At 44.0% G+C, this 21033-nt stretch overlaps 1 protein-coding gene across 6 annotated transcripts in view; it reads left to right on the top strand.

Annotated features, from left to right (window-relative positions):
• Positions 1-11910, top strand: part of LOC126277938 (triple QxxK/R motif-containing protein-like) — a 47564-nt gene extending 35654 nt beyond the window's left edge. For all 6 annotated transcript variants that reach the window (XR_007550625.1, XM_049977528.1, XM_049977531.1 and 3 more), the window contains one exon: positions 11510-11910. Coding sequence is in view for 5 of the 6 variants with exons in the window: in XM_049977528.1 (XP_049833485.1) it covers positions 11510-11599 (90 nt within the window). In the remaining variant the exon portion in view is untranslated. The remainder of the gene's footprint in view (positions 1-11509) is intronic.
• Positions 11911-21033: the final 9123 nt, after the last annotated feature.

The following is a 21033-nucleotide window of genomic DNA, read 5'->3' as shown; positions in this document are numbered from 1 at the left end:
GCTAATATTTAATCATTTCTGGCAGGATATGTCTTGGGGTGAAAGAAATTTTTTTGTTAGAAGCCATGTCTACTACGTTCCAGTTAAAAGACGCAGAAATAGTTCAGAATCTAATAAATCTCACCTTTCTAACACAGTATATTACAATTTTGTAATAGAAGAAGAGAGGAAAACGGTCTGCGAGACTTAACGTTTTCTGAATAATTTGTGCTTAGACGAATGGAGTGTCAGAACATGGGCATCTAGTGCATCAGGAAGAACGCTTGCAGAAGGGCCTCAAATGCTGGAGAGACCAACGAAAGTTTCTGGTGGACGACAATCAGCATCAGATATTTTTTTTTTTTTTTTGCAGAGTTGCCGAAACTGGAATCACATTACTGCCGTCGTTCTTCCACAAAACTCTACTTGGAACCTAACTGGCAGAGTAAATCAGAACTATATAGGGAATATATACAACTTTGCAAGAAAATAGGAGAAATCCCAGCTGCTTACAAACAGTTCTGCGAGGTATTCGATGAAAATAATCTTAACTTATTTTCGCCTACAAAGGACCAGTGCGATCTTTGTTCTCACTAGGCAGGCAATCTCTCAGACAATGAATACTCTTTGCATATGGCCCGAAAAACTGAGGCAAGGGAAGCGAAAAATAGTGATAAATTAGGATGAGCTAGAGCGCTTACAATGGACCTTCAAGCACTTCTGCTTTCTCCCAGACTAAAAGCATCTGCACTGTACTATAAAAATAAACTGAAGGTCCACAACTTTACCATCTATGATTTAAAAAGTAACGATGGTTATAGTTATCTTTAGCACTAGAGTGAAGGTGGGCTAACAGCTTGGGAATTTGCCAGTATACTCGTGCATTTTATAGAAACATACGCCCAAAATGATTCAGAAGCTATTTTCTATAGCGACGGATGCACGTACCAGAATCGAAACTCAGTCATGAGTCACCTCGCCAATCAGAAAGGCATTACAATAGTGCAAAAATTTCTGGAGAAAGGTCACACTCAAATGGAGTGTAATTATATGCACTCCACCAAAGAAATGAAGTTAAAAAACAGACACATTTATACTCCTGCTGTAGAAGTTTGTGCTACCACAAGACAAAGCCCTAGAACCTATGTTGTCAATTATTTGGACCACACGTTTTTCAAGTCCTATGATAAACTCTTGTTGTATTCGTCTATTCGGTCACGATCCAAAATTGGGGATCCTACAGTGACTGATATCCGGTGTCTCAAGTATGACCCCTCCGGAAAAATGTAATATACATCGAAATTCTGCGATACATGGGAACCACTTCCAAGAAGGATGTCAAACATACCCAGGTCATTTGCAGTGCCCTCTCTCTACAGTTCACCACTAAAGATCAGCGCAGAAAAGTTTACGCATTTGCAACAACTAAAGCTGGCCCTTCCCAAGGATATGCATTCATTTTATGACACACTGCCTCACGTTTGTAATGAGAGAACATGTCCGTGTTTAAAAAAAAAAATGCAGCCGAAAATATACTTGTTTACAGCCACCTATGACTGTGATAGTAGCAGTAATAGTAACAAAATAAATGTTAATAAACTGCACAAATGTTAACAGTAATAAAAGTTTAATTAAAGCTAACGACATTGTTTCTATGTTTTTTAAACACTGTAATTTATTAACATCCAGATTCCAATTTTTTGATCAATGTAAAATTATTCATTTCACTTTATATGTGTAACAATGTATCCTTACAGATGTTTAATAATACACAAATAATGCAAATTTAAGTAAGTTTAAAAAAAAAACAAATTAAACATTTTCATTTCAATTCTTTACCGTGCACTCATTACATGCCTCTTTTCTCCATCACTACCAAAAAAATAACTGTGAAAACCTCGTAACTCCAAAAACCGGCAGACAATTTGAAGTACATAATAAAGTCTTGTGTACCAGAGACCGGATCCATATCGTGTAGCAGAAACCACTAAATTTGGCTAATCAGGTCCACATGTGATTTCTATGATTAGTTTTTTGTTTCTCCTGTATATGTTCGAACATACGGGCTTGCTTTGTTATCGTAGCTGCGCATGTGCAGTAACGCGTGTTATCTGGCGCTCACTGACGACTGCTGAAACGAAACTATTTCTAACAGGTCGCGAGAAAATACTGCGAGTGGTGGTTTTAAAATTGTTTCAAAGTGAATTTCTTTTTACGCAAGATGAGTTATGTTACGTGTGAGCATGTATGATTAATTTCTTAAATCACAGAGCGTTTGACTTTCATTTAAAACTTAATAGCGTGAGAACCAGCCACTTAGAAGCATTTCGAGCCCAGATGACTATAATCTGTTTATCATAAGAATAAACCTGAAGTAAACAAACACAAACGCGATGATTGGTCAGAAGCTGTAGCATACGTACTGTAGCGGCACCACCATTTAGGATAGGGAAAGTTAGTTTTGTGCAATATTCTGAGCACAAGTTACAGCCAGGCGCGGGCCAGGTTGCAGTGAGTTACACATACCAACAGCCGCGAAGTAGAGTAGAGGCTACAAATATGGGACACATGCACCGTGCAGTTATTTTAGCCAGGGAGAAAGAAATAGATTGTCCAAGGGACATTGTGGAGCCAAAATTGAGTTTGCAACGGGTCGGGATGCATTGGATCTTCTCCACCCACGAGAATTTGGTTGTAGTAGCAAGTTGTTTTGAACAGGGAGTATTTGCAGAAGCGAAACATATAGAGCTCGAGGGGAGCAGAATTTTAATCAATGGATCTAAGTGTAACATAATAGGAAGAACCTTCCACCTGTCAGTAGCAGGAGTCACACAATTGAATGTTATGCAGCCACAGCTGTACTGGCGAGAAGCCTATTTAGAGTTCTTGCCAAGGCAGAATTTGACCTTGTTAAATCGAACTCTGGAGCCAGGTCTGTTGAGATCCGTAAACCAGTTCATTATAGAGCAAGAGGGCGCATATCAGCCGAACAGGTTGTTCAACATGTCGCCCAGTAGAGAGAAAGGCAATGACAAAAAACGATCATTTTGAGCACCTCTGTGGCAAGTGTTATCACAGCCTTAACTTTGAATGTGTTGTTTTCGTTCTGACCAGGCGGAGAGCTAATTCCAAGAGGGAATGAAGGGTTGTCACAGTGGGTTGGACACTGAGGACTAGTAGGTAAGGGGTTGATCGAATAGTGGTCGTCCAGTAAGGAATTTTTAGGTTTTGTTTCATGTCATGGTTTTAAGAGGGCACTAGATCACATTTAAGTTTTCTAGTAGTAAGGAAATATGCCATAGGTGCTGACCCAAACAAGTTGAGAGCTCATCACGGGTTGACCCGGGGACCGGGTCTTTCCAAAGAGGGGAATAATGTAGCGGCACCACCATTTAGGATAGGGAAAGTTAGTTTTGTGCGATATTCTGAGCACAAGTTACAGCCAGGTGCAAGCCAGATTGCATTGAGTTACACATACCAACAGTTGCGAAGTAGAATAGAGGCCACAGGGCCATCAAATTGCTGAAAGATAATACGTAGCTGTTTTGCATATTGCAGAAGGGGCCCACTGGGCAACCTAGTGTGTTATGAGTACGTGACGCGAAGTGGCGTGCTCGGCAAAACAGAGGTGCACAGCCGAGTATAAATAGGTGCCGTTTTTTAACAAGATTCATTCAAGTGTGGCAACTCTCCTGGATAGTGGGGTGTGTCACACCACCGGCTACACACAGCAGCAGATGGGGCGCCAGCATTCCAGTCCACGGTGGGTCATTGGTTCGACCCCAACGCCGACGTGGGGTCCGTATCCAGCCAGCCAGGGGGGCCACTCCACGGCTCAGTACCGCAGGCAGTCGTCCAGGCTTCCACCGCACACCAGAGGCATCCCGAGGTGAGAGTGCTGATTGGGATGCCGGAGCACGGGCGCTTGTCGGCGCTGTGATCTGAGCCATGCAGGCGAGCAGAAGCAGCAACTGGCCACCTGCGGCTCACACTGAGCAGTGCTGAGTCTGCAGGAATGCAGACCACTGAGCCAGCTGTCGGCACACCCTGACGCCGTCACAATTCCGCGGCTGTCCAAGGCCAGCACGACACAGCAGTGTGTTGCACGGGCCGCTGGGGTGCTTCCTCAGCATTGCGGGGCCCTGTGTCGCAGACCAAGAGGAACGAGAGCACTTGGAAAGTTCTCACCGAGTTTTAGTAGTGTTCCTTCTACCTCTTCCCGCTACATTTGGTGATCCTGATACATTCAATGGCAGAAGTTGCCACTACAGTACACTGGTGTTGACACACACTTGGAAGTAGGTCCTTCTTATGTATTAGATATCATATTACTAGGTTACTTAAATGAAACAATAAGATATTCAAAGGTATTAACAGCCATCAACATTTTAATTAATCGTGCTTTAGCTACAGTGTTTTTATGTCAAAAATCGGTTACTGTCATGGCCTCTGCAGCGTTGTGCTCTGACTGTCGCACTCTTAAACCAGAGTATCAGAATGGCTGTGGCTGCTTTCTGCTCCGTAGTGAAACATGTGCATGGACCACTGTTAAAAACTGCCAAGCCATAGGCTGTTGTTAATGTTTTTCATACATTTACGGAGATAGTCAGCATTAACGTCTTTCCAGAACTGTGTGTAACATGTTGTTGTTGTTGTTGTGGTCTTCAATCCTGAGACTGGTTTGATGCGGCTCTCCATGCTAATCTATCCTGTGCAAGCTCCTTCATCTCCCACTACCAACTGCAACCTATATCCTTCTGAATCTGCTTAGTGTATTCATCTCTTGGTCTCCCTCTACGATTTTTACCCTCCACACTGCCCTCCAATACTAAATTGGTGATCCCTTGATGTCTCAGAACATGTCCTACCAACTGATCCCTTCTTCTGGTCAAGTTGTGCCACAAACTTCTCTTCTCCCCACTCCTATTCAATACTTCCTCATTAGTTATGTGATCTACCCGTCTAATCTTCAGCATTCTTCTGTAGCACCACATTTCGAAAGCTTCTATTCTCTTCTTGTCCAAACTATTTATCGTCCATGTTTCACTTCCATACATGGCTACACTCCATACAAATACTTTCAGAAACGACTTCCTGACACTTAAATTTATACTCGATGTTAACAAATTTCTCTTCTTAGGAAACGCTTTCCTTGCCATTGCCAGTCTACATTTTATATCCTCTCTACTTCGACCATCATCATATATTTTGCTCCCCAAATAGCAAAACTCCTTTATTACTTTAACAGTCTCATTTCCTAATCTAATTCCCTCAGCATCACCCGACTTAATTCGACTACATTCCATTATCCTCGTTTTGCTTTTGTTGATGTTCATATTATATCCTCCTTTCAAGACACTGTGCATTCCATTCAACTGCTCTTCCAAGTCCTTTGCTGTCTCTGACAGAATTACAATGTCATCGGCGAACCTTAAAGTTTTTATTTCTTCTCCATGTATTTTAATACCTACCCCAAATTTTTCTTTTGTTTCCTTTACTGCTTGCTCAATATACAGATTGAGTAACATCGGGGGAAGGCTACAACCTGTCTTACTCCCTTCCCAACCACTGCTTCCCTTTCATGTCCCTCGACACTTAACACTGCCATCTGGTTTCTGTACAAATTGTAAATAGCCTTTCGCTCCCCATATTTTACCCCTGCCACCAGTAGAATTTGAAAGAGAGTATTCCACTCAACATTGTCCAAAGCTTTCTCTAAGTCTACAAATGCTAGAAATGTAGGTTTGCCTTTCTTTAATCTTTCTTCTAAGATAAGTCGTAACGTCAGTATTGCCTCACGTGTTCCAACATTTCTACAGAATCCAAACTGATCTTCCCCGAGGTCAGCTTCTACTAGTTTTTCCATTCTTCTGTAAAGAATTCGTGTTAGTATTTTGCAGCTGTGGCTTATTAAACTGATTGTTCGATAATTTTCACATCTGTCAACACCTGCTTTCTTTGGGATTGGAATTATTATATTCTTCTTGAAGTCTGAGGGTATTTCGCCTGTCTCATACTTCTTGCTCACCAGATGGTAGAGTTTTGTCAGGACTAGCTCTCCCAAGGCCGTCAGTAGTCCCAATGGAATGTTGTCTACTCCGGGGGCCTTGTTTCGACTCAGGTCTTTCAGTGCTCTGTCAAACTCTTCCCGCAGTATTGTATCTCCCATTTCATCTTCATCTACATCCTCTTCCATTTCTATAATATTGTCCTCAAGTACATCGCCCTTGTATAGAGCCTCTATATACTCCTTCCACCTTTCTGCTTTCCCTTCTTTGCTTAGAACTGGGTTTCCATCTGAGCTCTTGATGTTCATACAAGTGGTTCTCTTTTCTCCAAAGGTCTCTTTAATTTTCCTGTAGGCAGTATCTACCTTACCCCTAGTGAGATAAGCCTCTACATCCTTACATTTGTCCTCTAGCCATCCCTGCTTAGCCATTTTGCACTTCCTGTCGATCTCATTTTTGAGACGTCTGTATTCCTTTTTGCCTGCTTCATTTACTGCATTTTTATATTTTCTCCTTTTATCAAGTAAATTCAATATTTCTTCTGTTACCCAAGGATTTCTACTAGCCCTGGTCTTTTTACCTACTTGATCCTCTGCTGCCTTCACTACTTCATCCCTCAAAGCTACCCATTCTTCTTCTACTGTATTTCTTTCCCCCATTCTTGTCAATTGCTCCTTTATGCTCTCCCTGAAACTCTGTACAACCTCTGGTTCTTTTAGTTTATCCAGGTCCCATCTCCTTAAATTCCCACCTTTTTGCAGTTTATTCAGTTTTAATCTACAGGTCATAACCAATAGATTGTGGTCAGAGTCCACATCTGCCCCTGGAAATGTCTTACAATTTAAAACCTGCTTCCTAAATCTCTGTCGTACCATTATATAATCTATCTGATACCTTTTAGTATCTCCAGGCTTCTTCCATGTATACAGCCTTCTTTTATGATTCTTGAACCAAGTGTTACCTATGATTAAGTTGTGCTATGTGCAAAATTCTACCAGGCAGCTTCCCCTTTCATTTCTTTGCCCCAGTCCATATTCACCTACTACCTTTCCTTCTCTCCCTTTTCCTACTACCGAATTCCAGTCACCCATGACTATTAAATTTTCATCTCCCTTCACTGTCTGAATAATTTCTTTTATTTCATCATACATTTCTTCAATTTCTTCGTCATCTGCAGAGCTAGTTGGCATATAAACTTGTACTACTGTAGTAGGTGTGAGCTTCGTATCTACACTCCTGGAAATGGAAAAAAGAACACATTGACACCGGTGTGTCAGACCCACCATACTTGTTCCGGACACTGCGAGAGGGCTGTACAAGCAATGATCACACGCACGGCACAGCGGACACACCAGGAACCGCAGTGTTGGCCGTCGAATGGCGCTAGCTGCGCAGCATTTGTGCACCGCCGCCGTCAGTGTCAGCCAGTTGGCCGTGGCATACGGAGCTCCATCGTAGTCTTTATCACTGGTAGCATGCCGCGACAGCGTGGACGTGAACCGCATGTGCAGTTGACGGACTTTGAGCGAGGGCGTATAGTGGGTATGCGGGAGGCCGGGAGGACGTACCGCCGAATTGCTCAACACGTGGGGCGTGAGGTCTCCACAGTACATCGATGTTGTCGCCAGTGGTCGGCGGAAGATGCACGTACCCGTCGACCTGGGACCGGACCGCAGCGACGCACGGATGCACGCCAAGACCGTAGGATCCTACGCAGTGCCGTAGGGGACCGCACCGCCACTTCCCAGCAAATTAGGGACACTGTTGCTCCTGGGGTATCGGCGAGGACCATTCGCAACCGTCTCCATGAAGCTGGGCTACGGTCCCGCACACCGTTAGGCCGTCTTCCGCTCACTCCCCAACATCGTGCAGCCCGCCTCCAGTGGTGTCGCGACAGGCGTGAATGGAGGGACGAATGGAGACGTGTCGTCTTCAGCGATGAGAGTCGCTTCTGCCTTGGTGCCAATGATGGTCGTATGCGTGTTTGGCGCCGTGCAGGTGAGCGCCACAATCAGGACTGCATACGACCGAGGCACACAGGGCCAACCCCCAGCATCATGGTGTGGGGAGCGATCTCCTACACTGGCCGTACACCTCTGGTGATCGTCGAGGGGACACTGAATGGTGCACGGTACATCCAAACCGTCATCGAACCCATCATTCTACCATTCCTAGACCGGCAAGGGAACTTGCTGTTCCAACAGGACAATGCACGTCCGCATGTATCCCGTGCCACCCAACGTGCTCTAGAAGGTGTAAGTCAACTACCCTGGCCAGCAAGATCTCCGGATCTGTCCCCCATTGAGCATGTTTGGGACTGGATGAAGCGTCGTCTCACGCGGTCTGCACGTCCAGCACGAACGCTGGTCCAACTGAGGCGCCAGGTGGAAATGGCATGGCAAGCCGTTCCACAGGACTACATCCAGCATCTCTACGATCGTCTCCATGGGAGAATAGCAGCCTGCATTGCAGCGAAAGGTGGATATACACTGTACTAGTGCCGACATTGTGCATGCTCTGTTGCCTGTGTCTATGTGCCTGTGGTACTGTCTGTGTGATCATGTGATGTATCTGACCCCAGGAATGTGTCAATAAAGTTTCCCCTTCCTGGGACAATGAATTCACGGCGTTCTTATTTCAATTTCCAGGAGTGTATATTGGCCACAATAATGCGTTCACTATGCTGTTTGTAGTAGCTTACCCGCATTTCTATTTTCCTATTCATTATTAAACCTACTCCTGCATTAGCCCTATTTGATTTTGTGTTTATAACCCTGTAGTCACCGGACCAGGAGTCTTGTTCCTCCTGCCACCAAACTTCACTAATTCCCACTATATCTAACTTTAACCTATCCATTTCCCTTTTTAAATTTTCTAACCTCCCTCCCCTATTAAGGGATCTGACATTCCACGCTCCGATCCGTAGAACGCCAGTTTTCTTTCTCCTGATAACGATGTACTCCTGAGTAGTCCCCGCCCGGAGATCCGAATGGGGGACTATTTTACCTCCGGAGTATTTTAGTAGATATAAAAGCCAACATCGAATGTGTAGTGCAGTCAGTAAGTGTAAGAGGTATTTTAAACTGAACGAGATAAAAAAAAATACTATGTCTTGTAATTATAAAACTTATCATTTTTTATGAATAACACACGTTTACATCTTCTGGTTTCTAATTACATATTGGATGAGAAATTCCTGTTTCCATTTCAAATACAAATTCTTAATAATCGATGTTTTATGAAAGACTGTTCATATGAGTTGCTTAAATTAAGGAAACATAACAATTTATTTTTATAAGGCAAAAATGAAAAACCAAATCCTCTTTTTGTGGACTAGGTCCATCGTTTTATACAACAAAGGTAGATAAGTATTGTAAAACATGAAAAACAATCATTTTCACAGCATCGAGCACATCGTACAAATACTGTATTTTTACAGTTGCTACTGTACCATTACAATATGAACCCATTAGAAATGATCTGGAGCCAAGTTGCGGGATTTGGCCGGAGAAGTAAGATCGTTAAAGCTGCCAGATGTACTGGAACGAAAACACAAAGCTTTTTCACGTGTTACTGCCGAACGCTGGCGGGATATAGAACAGCTCGTCATGAAAGAAGAAAAAATGCTACGCTTGTTGGCTTCTTGGATTCTGTTAATGATAGGCTCGTTATCAATGTACCAGGTGACACTTCCAGAACTGAAATGTATTTCTCGCATTCGGATCAGGAAGGAGCTAAGAGATTACCAGACAACTAACTAAGTAATACCTTCAATGGCTTCAATATTTAACTGTACAACGAAATCCTTCAATACTCTCTTATGTTACACACAGCTTATGCAGAAAAATTACCCAGTGGTTAAGTCACAAATTTTCATCATTCTTGTTCGTAATAAAATAGTATGTTGGCTACGAGTTAAAACGACAACATGTTGCAGTTTTCGTCTAGTCATCTAAGGAGCGTATTGTGGGAGATTTGCAATGTATTATTTCATTCTGCTTAAGAATTAAATGACATTTGAAACTGTATTGCTCCTCTGCTCGACTCTCTTTACATGTGAACTGCAGCTGGCCTCATCACTGCAAGCTAGCCGTACCAGCTGACTGGCCGGTGCCGTCCAAGTTAAATGTGCTGGTAAAGCTGTTATCCCGCATTATCGCTAAGTCGATGTGCGTGTAACCCACAACACAAAATGTACCCTTATTATTGCACTTGATACTACTCGAGACAGCTTGGCTGCAGTCCTATGTGAAACGGAAATCCGATAAGGTTCCAGCAAACATGAAAGAATACATAGTGCAAGGTTTACATCAGGTTTATTCTTATGATGAACAAATTATAGACATTTATGTCATTAGTTAAAAATGTTACTGGCACCTTTATGTGATGTATCTTAAAGTGTAACACGCGCCAAAAAGAGCAATAGTATATGTGAAAGCTTAGCGTCTCTTGTAGCTGTGCTATATATATTAATTTAAACCATTAACTTTTCCTGAATGAAATTTTCACTGTGCAGCAGAGTGTGTGCTGATCTGAAATTTATTGACAGCTTAAAACTGTATGCTGGACTGAGACTCGAACTCGGGACTTTTGCTTGGGTAGCTCAGGTGGTTGAGCACTTGCCGACAAAAGGCAAAGGTCCCGAGTTCAAGTCTCGGTCCAGTACACAGTTTTAATCTACCAGGAAGTTTCATTAACTTTTCCTATTTGTGCGTTCGCACTACTTAACAGCGACACATCACATGTCGTATCCTTTGAATTTCTGCTGTCATGCCTGGCGAGATCAGGTGACATGAGCCATGATTGCTTACAAAAGCGCGTCACAATCTCGATTTCAATGCTTAGGAAACGAATGTGCTGTTTTGGGTTCAATTCGAATTTATACTTTCTTAATACGAAAGTATGCAAGGTACATCAAAGATCTCCCTGAAACTTTTTTCTTTTTTTTCTGTGTTTCGTTTGCTAGAGTTCCGGGAAGTTCTACACTGGTGTATAAAACTGTAAACATTCAAAGGATTGATAAGTTTTATGGTTCCGATGTAAAGTATACAATCACTTGACTTCGATAAATATTTTTTTTTGCCCCCCCCCCCCCCCCCCCCCCCTTGTCTGCCGTGTGTACACACTGATTCATGTTTGCACCCAAGTAGACAGTTTTTCATGTAATGAGCTTTGTGTAGCACCTTTCTAGTCACACAAAAGAAGACGCAACCCGAATCACTCGATTTCTGGTGCAATCTTTTCCACAGCCACAAAATTAAGATTAATTTGGGTGATTCTTCCTGGGTGTTGTAATTTGCACAAATATTGTACATTTTTAAAATTCTATTAAGAAAATAAAGCAGTTATTGCTCTTGTGTATCCAGTATCTTGTTCTTCTTGGTATATTTATTGTGTTTGATAGAATGTTTTGTAACCATATTGCCTTAACATTTATGAAACAAAAAGAGTTCACGTACATTTAATGCTACTCATATTTCTTTGTTTCTTGTAATAACTTGCTGGTAATTAATGTGTTTCAGGAGGTGAGCATCATGGTTGGAGCTATGTTGGCACTATGTGCCTGTGTATACTGCATTTTTTATGCTTTGCTTGCTGATCGTTCACATTAAGAACAATAGTACTACACCGCACTATATGCTTAGTCTGAAAAATGATTGATTCCTTGCTTTTATACTTTAAGAATAACAAGTTTACATTTATAAGACTAAAGTCTCCAATTACACAGGTGTTAAGTATCAAATGAGTGTTTTTATGACACCTTGACATATTGAAATAATGGAAAATAACGTGAAATCTATGATCTCATTTGGTATTTTCTGTATAAATACTTCATAAAATATTTGTTATTTGGATTTTCTTATAGTGGAATTAAGTACTGTAATTTGTTGGGAAAGAGACTGATTATACATTACCATAAGGATGCCATAGTAGTGCAAAAGATATTTTTAATGTGGTTTTATAAAAGACTGTACTGTGGTGTTTCAAATTTTGCTGATGGCATAAATTCCTATTTTCTGTAAAATTTTACAAAGTCAAATAAACCTCCTCAGGAAAAAATCTTTTATTTACTGCAGAAAGGTTAAAAAATCTTGGCTACATCACTGCCCTCAATGTGACATGTATTATTTATGACACACTGTTTACCTATTTCATTTCTTTAAATATGAGCATTTTTTGGATATGACTGCAAAAATCAAATTTATTTATTTACGTATGTAAGGATAGGTCATACTCACTAAACAGAAGGAGGACATAATAACAAACAAGCACAAAGAAATGATGATAATTTGTTTAATTGGTTCATGATCTGGACCCAGGGCCAAGTCATGCCACCATACCTTTAACACCTTGTTTCCTGTCCATTTCTCATCATATCGGCATGCTGTTTTCTGGGACATTGACTTTCACATCTCCAGTGGCTCCATAAAAGTTCCTGACTGTATAAATACACTACTGGCCATTAAAATTGCTACACCACGACGATGACGTGCTACAGACGCGAAATTTATCCGACAGGAAGAAGATGCTGTGATATGCAAATGATTAGCTTTTCAGAGCATTAACACAAGGCTGGTGCCAGTGGCGACACCTACAATGTGCTGACATGAGGAAAGTTTCCAACCGATTTCTCATACACAAACAGCAGTTGACCGGCGTTGCCTGGTGAAACGTTGTTGTGATGCCTTGTGTAAGGAGGAGAAATGCCTACCATCATGTTTCTGACTTTGATAAAGGTCGGATTGTAGCCTATCCCGATTGCGGTTTAATGTATCATGACATTGCTGCTCGCGTTGGTCGAGATCCAATGACTGTTAGCAGAATATGGAATTGGTGGGTTCAGGAGGGTAATACAGAATGCCATGCTGGATACCAACGCCCTCGTATCACTAGCTGTCAAGATCTACATCTACATCCATACTCCGCAAGCCACCTGACGGTGTGTGGCGAAGGGTACCCTGAGTACCTCTATCGGTTCTCCCTTCTATTCCAGTCTCGTACTATTCGTGGAAGAAGGATTGTCAGTATGCTTCTGTGTGGGCTGTAATCTCTCTGATTTTATCCTCATGGTCTCTTCGCGAGATATACGTAGGAGGGAGCAATATACTGCTTGACTCTTCGGTGAAGGTACGTTCTTGAAACTTTAACAAAAGCCCGTACCGAGCTACTGAGCGTATCTCCTGCAGAGTCTTCCACTGGAGTTTATCTATCATCTCTGTAATGCTTTCGCAATTACTAAATGATCCTGTAACGAAGCGCGCTGCTCTCTGTTGGATCTTCTCTCTCTCTTCTATCAACCCTATCTGGTACGGATCCCACACTGCTGAGCAGTATTCAAGCAGTTGGCGATCAAGCATACTGTAACCTACTTCCTTTGTTTACGGATTGCATTTCCTTAGGATTCTTCCAATGAATCTCAGTTTGGCATCTGCTTTACCGACGATCAACTTTATCAACTTTATATGGTCATTCCATTTTAAATCACTCCTAATGTATACTCCCAGATAATTTATGGAATTAACTGCTTCCAGTTGCTGACCTGCTATTTTGTAGCTAAATGATAAGGGATCTATCTTTCAATGCATTCGCAGCACATTACACTTGTCTACATTGAGATTGAATTTGCAATCCCTGCACCATGCGTCAACTCGCTGCAGATCTTCCTGCATTTCAGTACAATTTTCCATTGTTACAACCTCTTGATACACAACAGCATCATCTGCAAAAAGCCTCAGTGAACTTCCGATGTCATCCACAAGGTCATTTATGTATATTGTGAATAGCAATGGTCCTATGACACTCCCCTGCGGCACACCTGAAATCACTCTTACTTCGGATGACTTCTCTCCATTGAGAATGACATTCTGCATTCTGTTATCTAGGAACTCTTCAATCCAATCACACAATTGGTGTGATAGTCCATATGCTCTTACTTTGTTCATTAAACGACTGTGGGGAACTGTATTGAACGCCTTGCGGAATTCAAGAAACACGGCATCTACCTGTGAACCTGTGTCTATGGCCCCCTGTGTCTCGTGGACAAATAGCGCGAGCTGGGTTTCACACGATCGTCTTTTTCGAAACCCATGCTGATTCCTACAGAGTAGATTTCTAATCTCCAGAAAAGTCATTATACTCAAATATAATACATGTTCCAAAATTCTACAACTGATCGACATTAGAGATATAAGTCTCTAGTTCTGCAAATCTGTTCGACGTCCCTTCTTGAAAACGGGGATGACCTGTACCCTTTTCCAATCCTTTGGAACGCTACGCTCTTCTAGAGACCTACGGTACACCGCTGCAAGAAGGAGGGCAAGTTCCTTTGTGTACTCTGTGTAAAATCGAATTGGTATCCCATCAGGTCCAGCTGCCATTCCTCTTTTGAGCAATTTTAATTGTATCTCTATCCCTCTGTCGTCTATTTCGATATCTACCATTTTGTCATCTGTACGACAATCTAGAGAAGGAACTGCAGTGCAGACTTCCTCTGTGAAACAGCTCTGGAAAAGACATTTAGTATTTCGGCCTTTAGTCTGTCATCCTCTGTTTCAGTACCATTTTGGTCACAGAGTGTCTGGACATTTTGTTTTGTCCACCTACCACTTTGACATAAGACGAAAATTTCTTAGGATTTTCTGCCAAGTCAGTACATAGAACTTTACTTTCGAATTCATTGAACGCCTCTCGCATAGCTCTCCTCACACTACATTTCGCTTCGCGTAATTTTTGTTTGTCTGCAAGGCTTTGGCTATGTTTATGTTTGCTGTGAAGTTCCCTTTGCTTCCGCAGCAGTTTTCTAACTCGGTTGTTGTACCACGGTGGCTCTTTCCATCTCTTACGATCTTGCTTGGCACATACTCATCTAACGCATATTGTACGATGGTTTTGAACTTTGTCCACTGATCCTCAACACTATCTGTACTTGAGACAAAACTTTTGTGTTGAGCCGTCAGGTAATCTGTAATCTGCTTTTTGTCACTTTTGCTAAACAGAAAAATCTTCCTACCTTTTTCAATATTTCTATTTACAGCTAAAATCATCGATGCCGTAACCGCTTTATGATCGCTGATTCCCTGTTCTGCATTAACTGTTTCAAATAGCTCGAGTCTGTCACCAGAAGGTCTAATATGTTATCGCCACGAGTCGGTTCTCTGTTTAACTGCTCAAGGTAGTTTTCAGATAAAGCACTGGATTCTTTGTCCTTGCCACCCGTTATGAACGTTTGAGTCTCCCAGTCTATATCCGGCAAATTAAAATCTCCACTCACAACTATAACATGGAGGGGAAATATTTTCTAAATTATCCTTCAGGTGCTCAGCCACAAGAGCTTACTGTATGGGCGTTGTGACCGTTTATTAATGAGAGCAGTTCTGGGACCTTTCTATAGACGCCCCTGGAATTTACTATTAGCACATTAATATTGTTATTCCCTGTTGCATTTTTCCTACTCCTACCTTGCCGCGTCTCAGGAGGCATCTTGTCGGGATTAGGGAGGGAATTCTCTAACCTAAAAAACCCCCATATCCACTCCACACGTACACTGCTACCCTTGTAGCCACTTCCAGCATGTAGTGCACATCTGACTTATTCAGGGGGACCCTACATTTCTCCACCCGATAGCGAAGGTCGAGAAATTTGCACTCCAGATCTCTACAGAATCGTCTGAGCCTCTGGTTTAAGCCTTCCACTTGGCTCCAAACCAGAGGACCGCGATCGGTTCTGGGAACGATACTACAAATAGTTAGCTCTGATTCCAGCCCGTGAGCAAGGCTTTCTGCCTTCACCAATTCCGCCAACCGCCTGTACAAATTGAGGATGACTTCTGAACCCAGACGGCAGGAGTCATTGGTGCCGACATGAGCAACAATTTGCAGTCGGGTGCACCCAGTGCTCTCTATCGCCGCCGGCAGGGCCTCCTCCAAATCTCGGATGAGACCCCTCGGCAAGCAGAGTGAACTCTGGCCTCCTTCCCCGACCTTTCCGCTATTTTCCTAAGGGGCTCCATCACCCGCCTAACGTTGGAGCTCCCAATAACTAATAAACTCCTCCCCCCATGTGCCTGCTTGGACCTTGTTGAAAGAGCAGCCACATGTCCACTCACAGGCAGAGCGGGTGATGCCACATGGCCAGGCTCCACATTTACCCTCCGCCTCGTGCGCCGCTGAACCCGCCACACCCCTTGGAGAGAGGGTAGCCCCAACCGCGCCCCGTACCCGTGAAGATGTCTTGACAGCAGGGACAGTGGTGGTTGGTGGTGGTTAGTGTTTAACGTTCCATCGACAACGAGGTCATTAGAGATGGAGCGCAAGCTCGGGTTAGGGAAGGATTGGGAAGGAAATCGGCCGTGCCCTTTCAAAGGAACCAACCCGGCATTTGCCTGAAACGATTTAGGGAAATCACGGAAAACCTAAATCAGGATGGCCGGAGACGGGATTGAACCGTCGTCCTCCTGAATGCGAGTCCAGTGTGCTAACCACTGTGCCACCTCGCTCGGTGTCAGGGACAGTGGGTGAAGCATGTAGCACCTGGGGTGTACCATGCGACGCACCAAACTCCCCACTGCAACTACACTCTGGGGCAGCAGCCTGAAGACGGCTGACTGCGGCCATCAACACACTCAGCTGTTCGCGAACAATGGCCAGCTCCTCCTGCGTCTGTACACTGCAGTCACACATCCTATACATCCTAAGAAATCAGTTTACTGTAGAGAGTTAATCAACTTTTAACTAGACTGCTAATTCACTAAAGGCGGCTGATTGTTGACTAAACTGTGATTGCTAGCCCCTTCTTGTAGAAAACAATGAAAATAGCACTACCTTTCTCTGGACTGTATTGAACAAACACTAGCACTACTGGCACTATGGTTGACTAAGGGGACGCTCTCTGACTGTATTCAAAACAAACACGAAATCTATGGAACACTATTACTAGCACTCGACAATTAAAGCTTCCTAAAAGCAAAAACACACAGAAGAAGAAGTGACAAGTAAGAAAAATACAGTTAATACTTAAATTAACGTAGCTCGCTGCACAGCAGACGTGAAGCAGGCATCTTATCCACATGGCTGTAACGGATCGTGCAGCCACGTCTCGATCCCTTAGTCAACAGATGGGGACGTTAGCAAGACGACAACCATCTGCACGAACAGTTCGGCGACGTTTGCAGCAGCATGGACTATCAGCTCGGAGACCATGGCTGCGGTTACCCTTGACACTGCATCACAGGGAGGAGTGCCTGCGATGGTGTACTCAATGACGAACCTGGGTGCACGAATGGCAAATGGCAAAACGTCATTTTTTCGGATGAATCCAGGTTCTGTTTACAGCATCATGATGGTCGCATCCATGTTTGGTGACAATGCGGTGAACACACATTGGAAGTGTGTATTCGTCATCGCCATGCTGGCGTATCATCTGGCATGATGGTGTAGGGGTGCCATTGGTTACACGTCTCAGTCACCTCTTGTTCGCATTTATGGCACTTTGAACAGTGGACGTTACATTTCAGATGTGTTACGACACGTGGCTCTACCTTTCATTCGATCCCTGCGAAACCCTTCATTTCAGCAGGATACTCCACAGGTACTGTACGGGCCTTTCTGGATACAGAAAATGTTCGACTGCTGCCCTGGCCAGCATATTTTCCAGATCTCTCACCAATTAAAAATGTCCGGTCAATGGTGGCCGAGCAACTGGCTCGTCACAATACGCCAGTCACTACTCTTGATGAACTGTGGTATCGTGTTGAAGCTGCATGGGCAGCTGCGAAAATGTCCGGTCAATGGTGGCCGAGCAACTGGCTCGTCACAATACGTCAGTCACTACTCTTGATGAACTGTGGTATCGTGTTGAAGCTGCATGGGCAGCTGTACCTGTACACGCCATCCGAGCTGTGTGCGACTCAATGCCCAGGTGTATCGAGGCCATCATTATGGCAAGAGGTGGTTGTTCTGGGTACTGATTTCTCAGGATGTATGCACCCAAATTGTGTGAAAATGTAAGCACATGTCAGTTCTACTATAATATACACTCCTGGAAATGGAAAAAAGAACACATTGAGACCGGTGTGTCAGACCCACCATACTTGCTCCGGACACTGCGAGAGGGCTGTACAAGCAACGATCACACGCACGGCACAGCGGACACACCAGGAACCGCGGTGTTGGCCGTCGAATGGTGCTAGCTGCGCAGCATTTGTGCACCGCCGCCATCAGTGTCAGCCAGTTTGCCGTGGCATACAGAGCTCCATCGCAGTCTTTAACACTGGTAGCATGTCGCGACAGCGTGGACGTAAACCGTATGTGCAGTTGACGGACTTTGAGCGAGGGCGTATAGTGAGCATGCGGGAGGCCGGGTGGACGTACCGTCGAATTGCTCAACACGTGGGGCGTGAGGTCTCCACAGTACATCGATGTTGTCGCCAGTGGTCGGCGAAAGGTGCACGTGCCCATCGACCTGGGACCGGACCGCAGCAACGCACGGATGCACGCCAAGACCGTAGGATCCTACGCAGTGCCGTAGGGGACCGCACCGCCACTTCCCAGCAAATTAGGGACACTGTTGCTCCTGGGGTATCGGCGAGGACCATTCGCAACCGTCTCCATGAAGCTGGGCTATGGTCCCGCACACCGTTAGGCCGTCTTCCACTCATGCCCCAACATCGTGCAGCCTGCCTCCAGTGGTGTCGCGACAGGCGTGAATGGAGGGACGAATGGAGACGTGTCGTCTTCAGCGATGAGAGTCGCTTCTGCCTTGGGCCAATGATGGTCGTATGCGTGTTTGGCGCCATGCAGGTGAGCGCCACAATCAGGACTGCATACGACCGAGGCATACAGGGCCAACACCCGGCGTCATGGTGTGGGGAGCGATCTCCTACACTGGCCGTATACCTCTGGTGATCGTCGAGGGGACACTGAATAGTGCACGGTACATCCAAACCGTCATCGAAGCCATCGTTCTACCATTCCTAGACCGGCAAGGGAACTTGCTGTTCCAACAGGACAATGCACGTCCGCATGTATCCCGCGCCACCCAACGTGCTCTAGAAGGTGTAAGTCAACTACCCTGGCCAGCAAGATCTCCAGATCTGTCCCCCATTGAGCATGTTTGGGACTGGATGAAGTGTCGTCTCACGCGGTCTGCATGTCCAGCACGAACGCTGGTCCAACTGAGGCGCTAGGTGGAAATGGCATGGCAAGCCATTCCACAGGACTACATCCAGCATCTCTACGATCGTCTCCATGGGAGAATAGCAGCCTGCATTGCTGCGAAAGGTGGATATACACTGTACTAGTGCTGACATTGTGAATGCTCTGTTGCCTGTGTCTATGTGCCTGTGGTTCTGTCAGTGTGATCATGTGATGTATCTGACCCCAGGAATGTGTCAATAAAGTTTCCCCTTCCTGGGACAATGAATTCACGGTGTTCTTATTTCAATTTCCAGGAGTGTATATGTCCAATGAATACTCGTTTATAATCTGCATTTCTTCTTGGTGTAGCAATTTTAATGGCCAGTAGCGTACGTAAAGTAATGAAACACAACCACTCACCTATAGTGCATTGATGCGTGGAGCTCAGAAACGTGTAACAGAAAACAGCATTCCCAATAGCTTTTGAGCAATAGCTCTTTTTCTAGTAAAAGCACAAACTTTCACAAACACTGTCAAACAGACCTCCAAAGGGACACTCCTGCAGTCACAGCAAGAGTGATTATTGATGCTTGATTATTAAAAGCAGTTGCCTGATCTGATGGAGGTGGGTAGAGGGTAGGGAAGGACACAGCGAGAGGGGCAGTGGAACAGTGGGAAAGAGTATAGATGAAATAGCAAAAAGAGTTTGGGTGAGGGGGAGGGGGGGGGGGGGAGGGAGAGAGAGAGAGAGAGAGAGAGAGAGAGAGAGAGAGAGAGAGAGAGAGAAATGTAATGATGTAGATGGAGAAATGAAGATGTAGAGGAAGAAATGGAGGGGGGCAGGAGAGAATGGTCACATCATGGGGGCAGTGAGGGAAGAAGAGCAGTGAGAGAAAACAGTGCATGATCTGATTGGAGGTGATGTGGACAGAAGAGAGAAGGGAAAACGAAGCTAGCTTCAGTGGAGCTTTCCTTAACCCAAAGTTAGGTGGAACATCACAGTACTTTACCACAAAACATCATATAATAAGTAGTACATCCTTACATTCGCCGGGCTTATAGACAGACTTATCCAGCCAATTATAAAGGGCCCCAAAGTTTTGGAATCCAAATCATGAAGCAACTTGACTTTTTTTGCATATGCAAAACATTGGATAAGGTAGAACAAGCAATGAATGACCAAGTTCAGGAGTAACTAATGTTTGTCAATTGGGAAATACTGTCATATCCACTGACATTGTTTTTAGAAATATATTGTAAAGGTATAAAGAAAATATGAATACGATGACTAGCTTCCACTGACCCCTAAACAGAGCCAGAAATATTACAAACTTTGCTCCAATTATTTTAGAGGTGATTCACCAAGCTAACATCATTACAGCAATATATTATTATTTACCAATAGTAAAGTCGCAAGGTCCATTACTTGCAGTACTTTTCTCAACTGTTAACAGGCTTCTTAGATATACTAGCCATGTGAGGTCTCTCTTGTCTTGGTGTTAACAACATTCAGTGGCCACCCAAACCAGAGAGAGCATTCGTAAATGATATAGGATCCATTGGCATCTCACAAACAGTTAAATAAGGATCCCCTCATATAGACCCAATTTGCAAGGATAAACACTATATGACAAGGATTCACGAGTTGCATCAGAGATTGCTCACTAACAACTGTTTCACCTCACTAACCATTCTCCTCATACACACACATAGTTAACAGAGGGGGTGATGGGGTTTTCTATCCTCTTTGATACCTAAGGTTAAGCTAAGGTTCTTGCCCGGTGTGACACACAATGTTCCACACTGACATTGTATGGTGGTTGCTGAAGCAAGCACAGAACTTACGGTTACAGAGGATTGGCAGTGCCTGAGCTGTCTCGGGTAACTCAGGTTTGACAGACCCATACCCTGCA

This window comes from Schistocerca gregaria, chromosome 6 (genome assembly GCF_023897955.1).
Source record: "Schistocerca gregaria isolate iqSchGreg1 chromosome 6, iqSchGreg1.2, whole genome shotgun sequence".
Taxonomy (NCBI): domain Eukaryota; kingdom Metazoa; phylum Arthropoda; class Insecta; order Orthoptera; family Acrididae; genus Schistocerca; species Schistocerca gregaria.
Note: the sequence above shows the minus strand (reverse complement) of the source record. Positions and strands in the feature narration are given on the sequence as shown.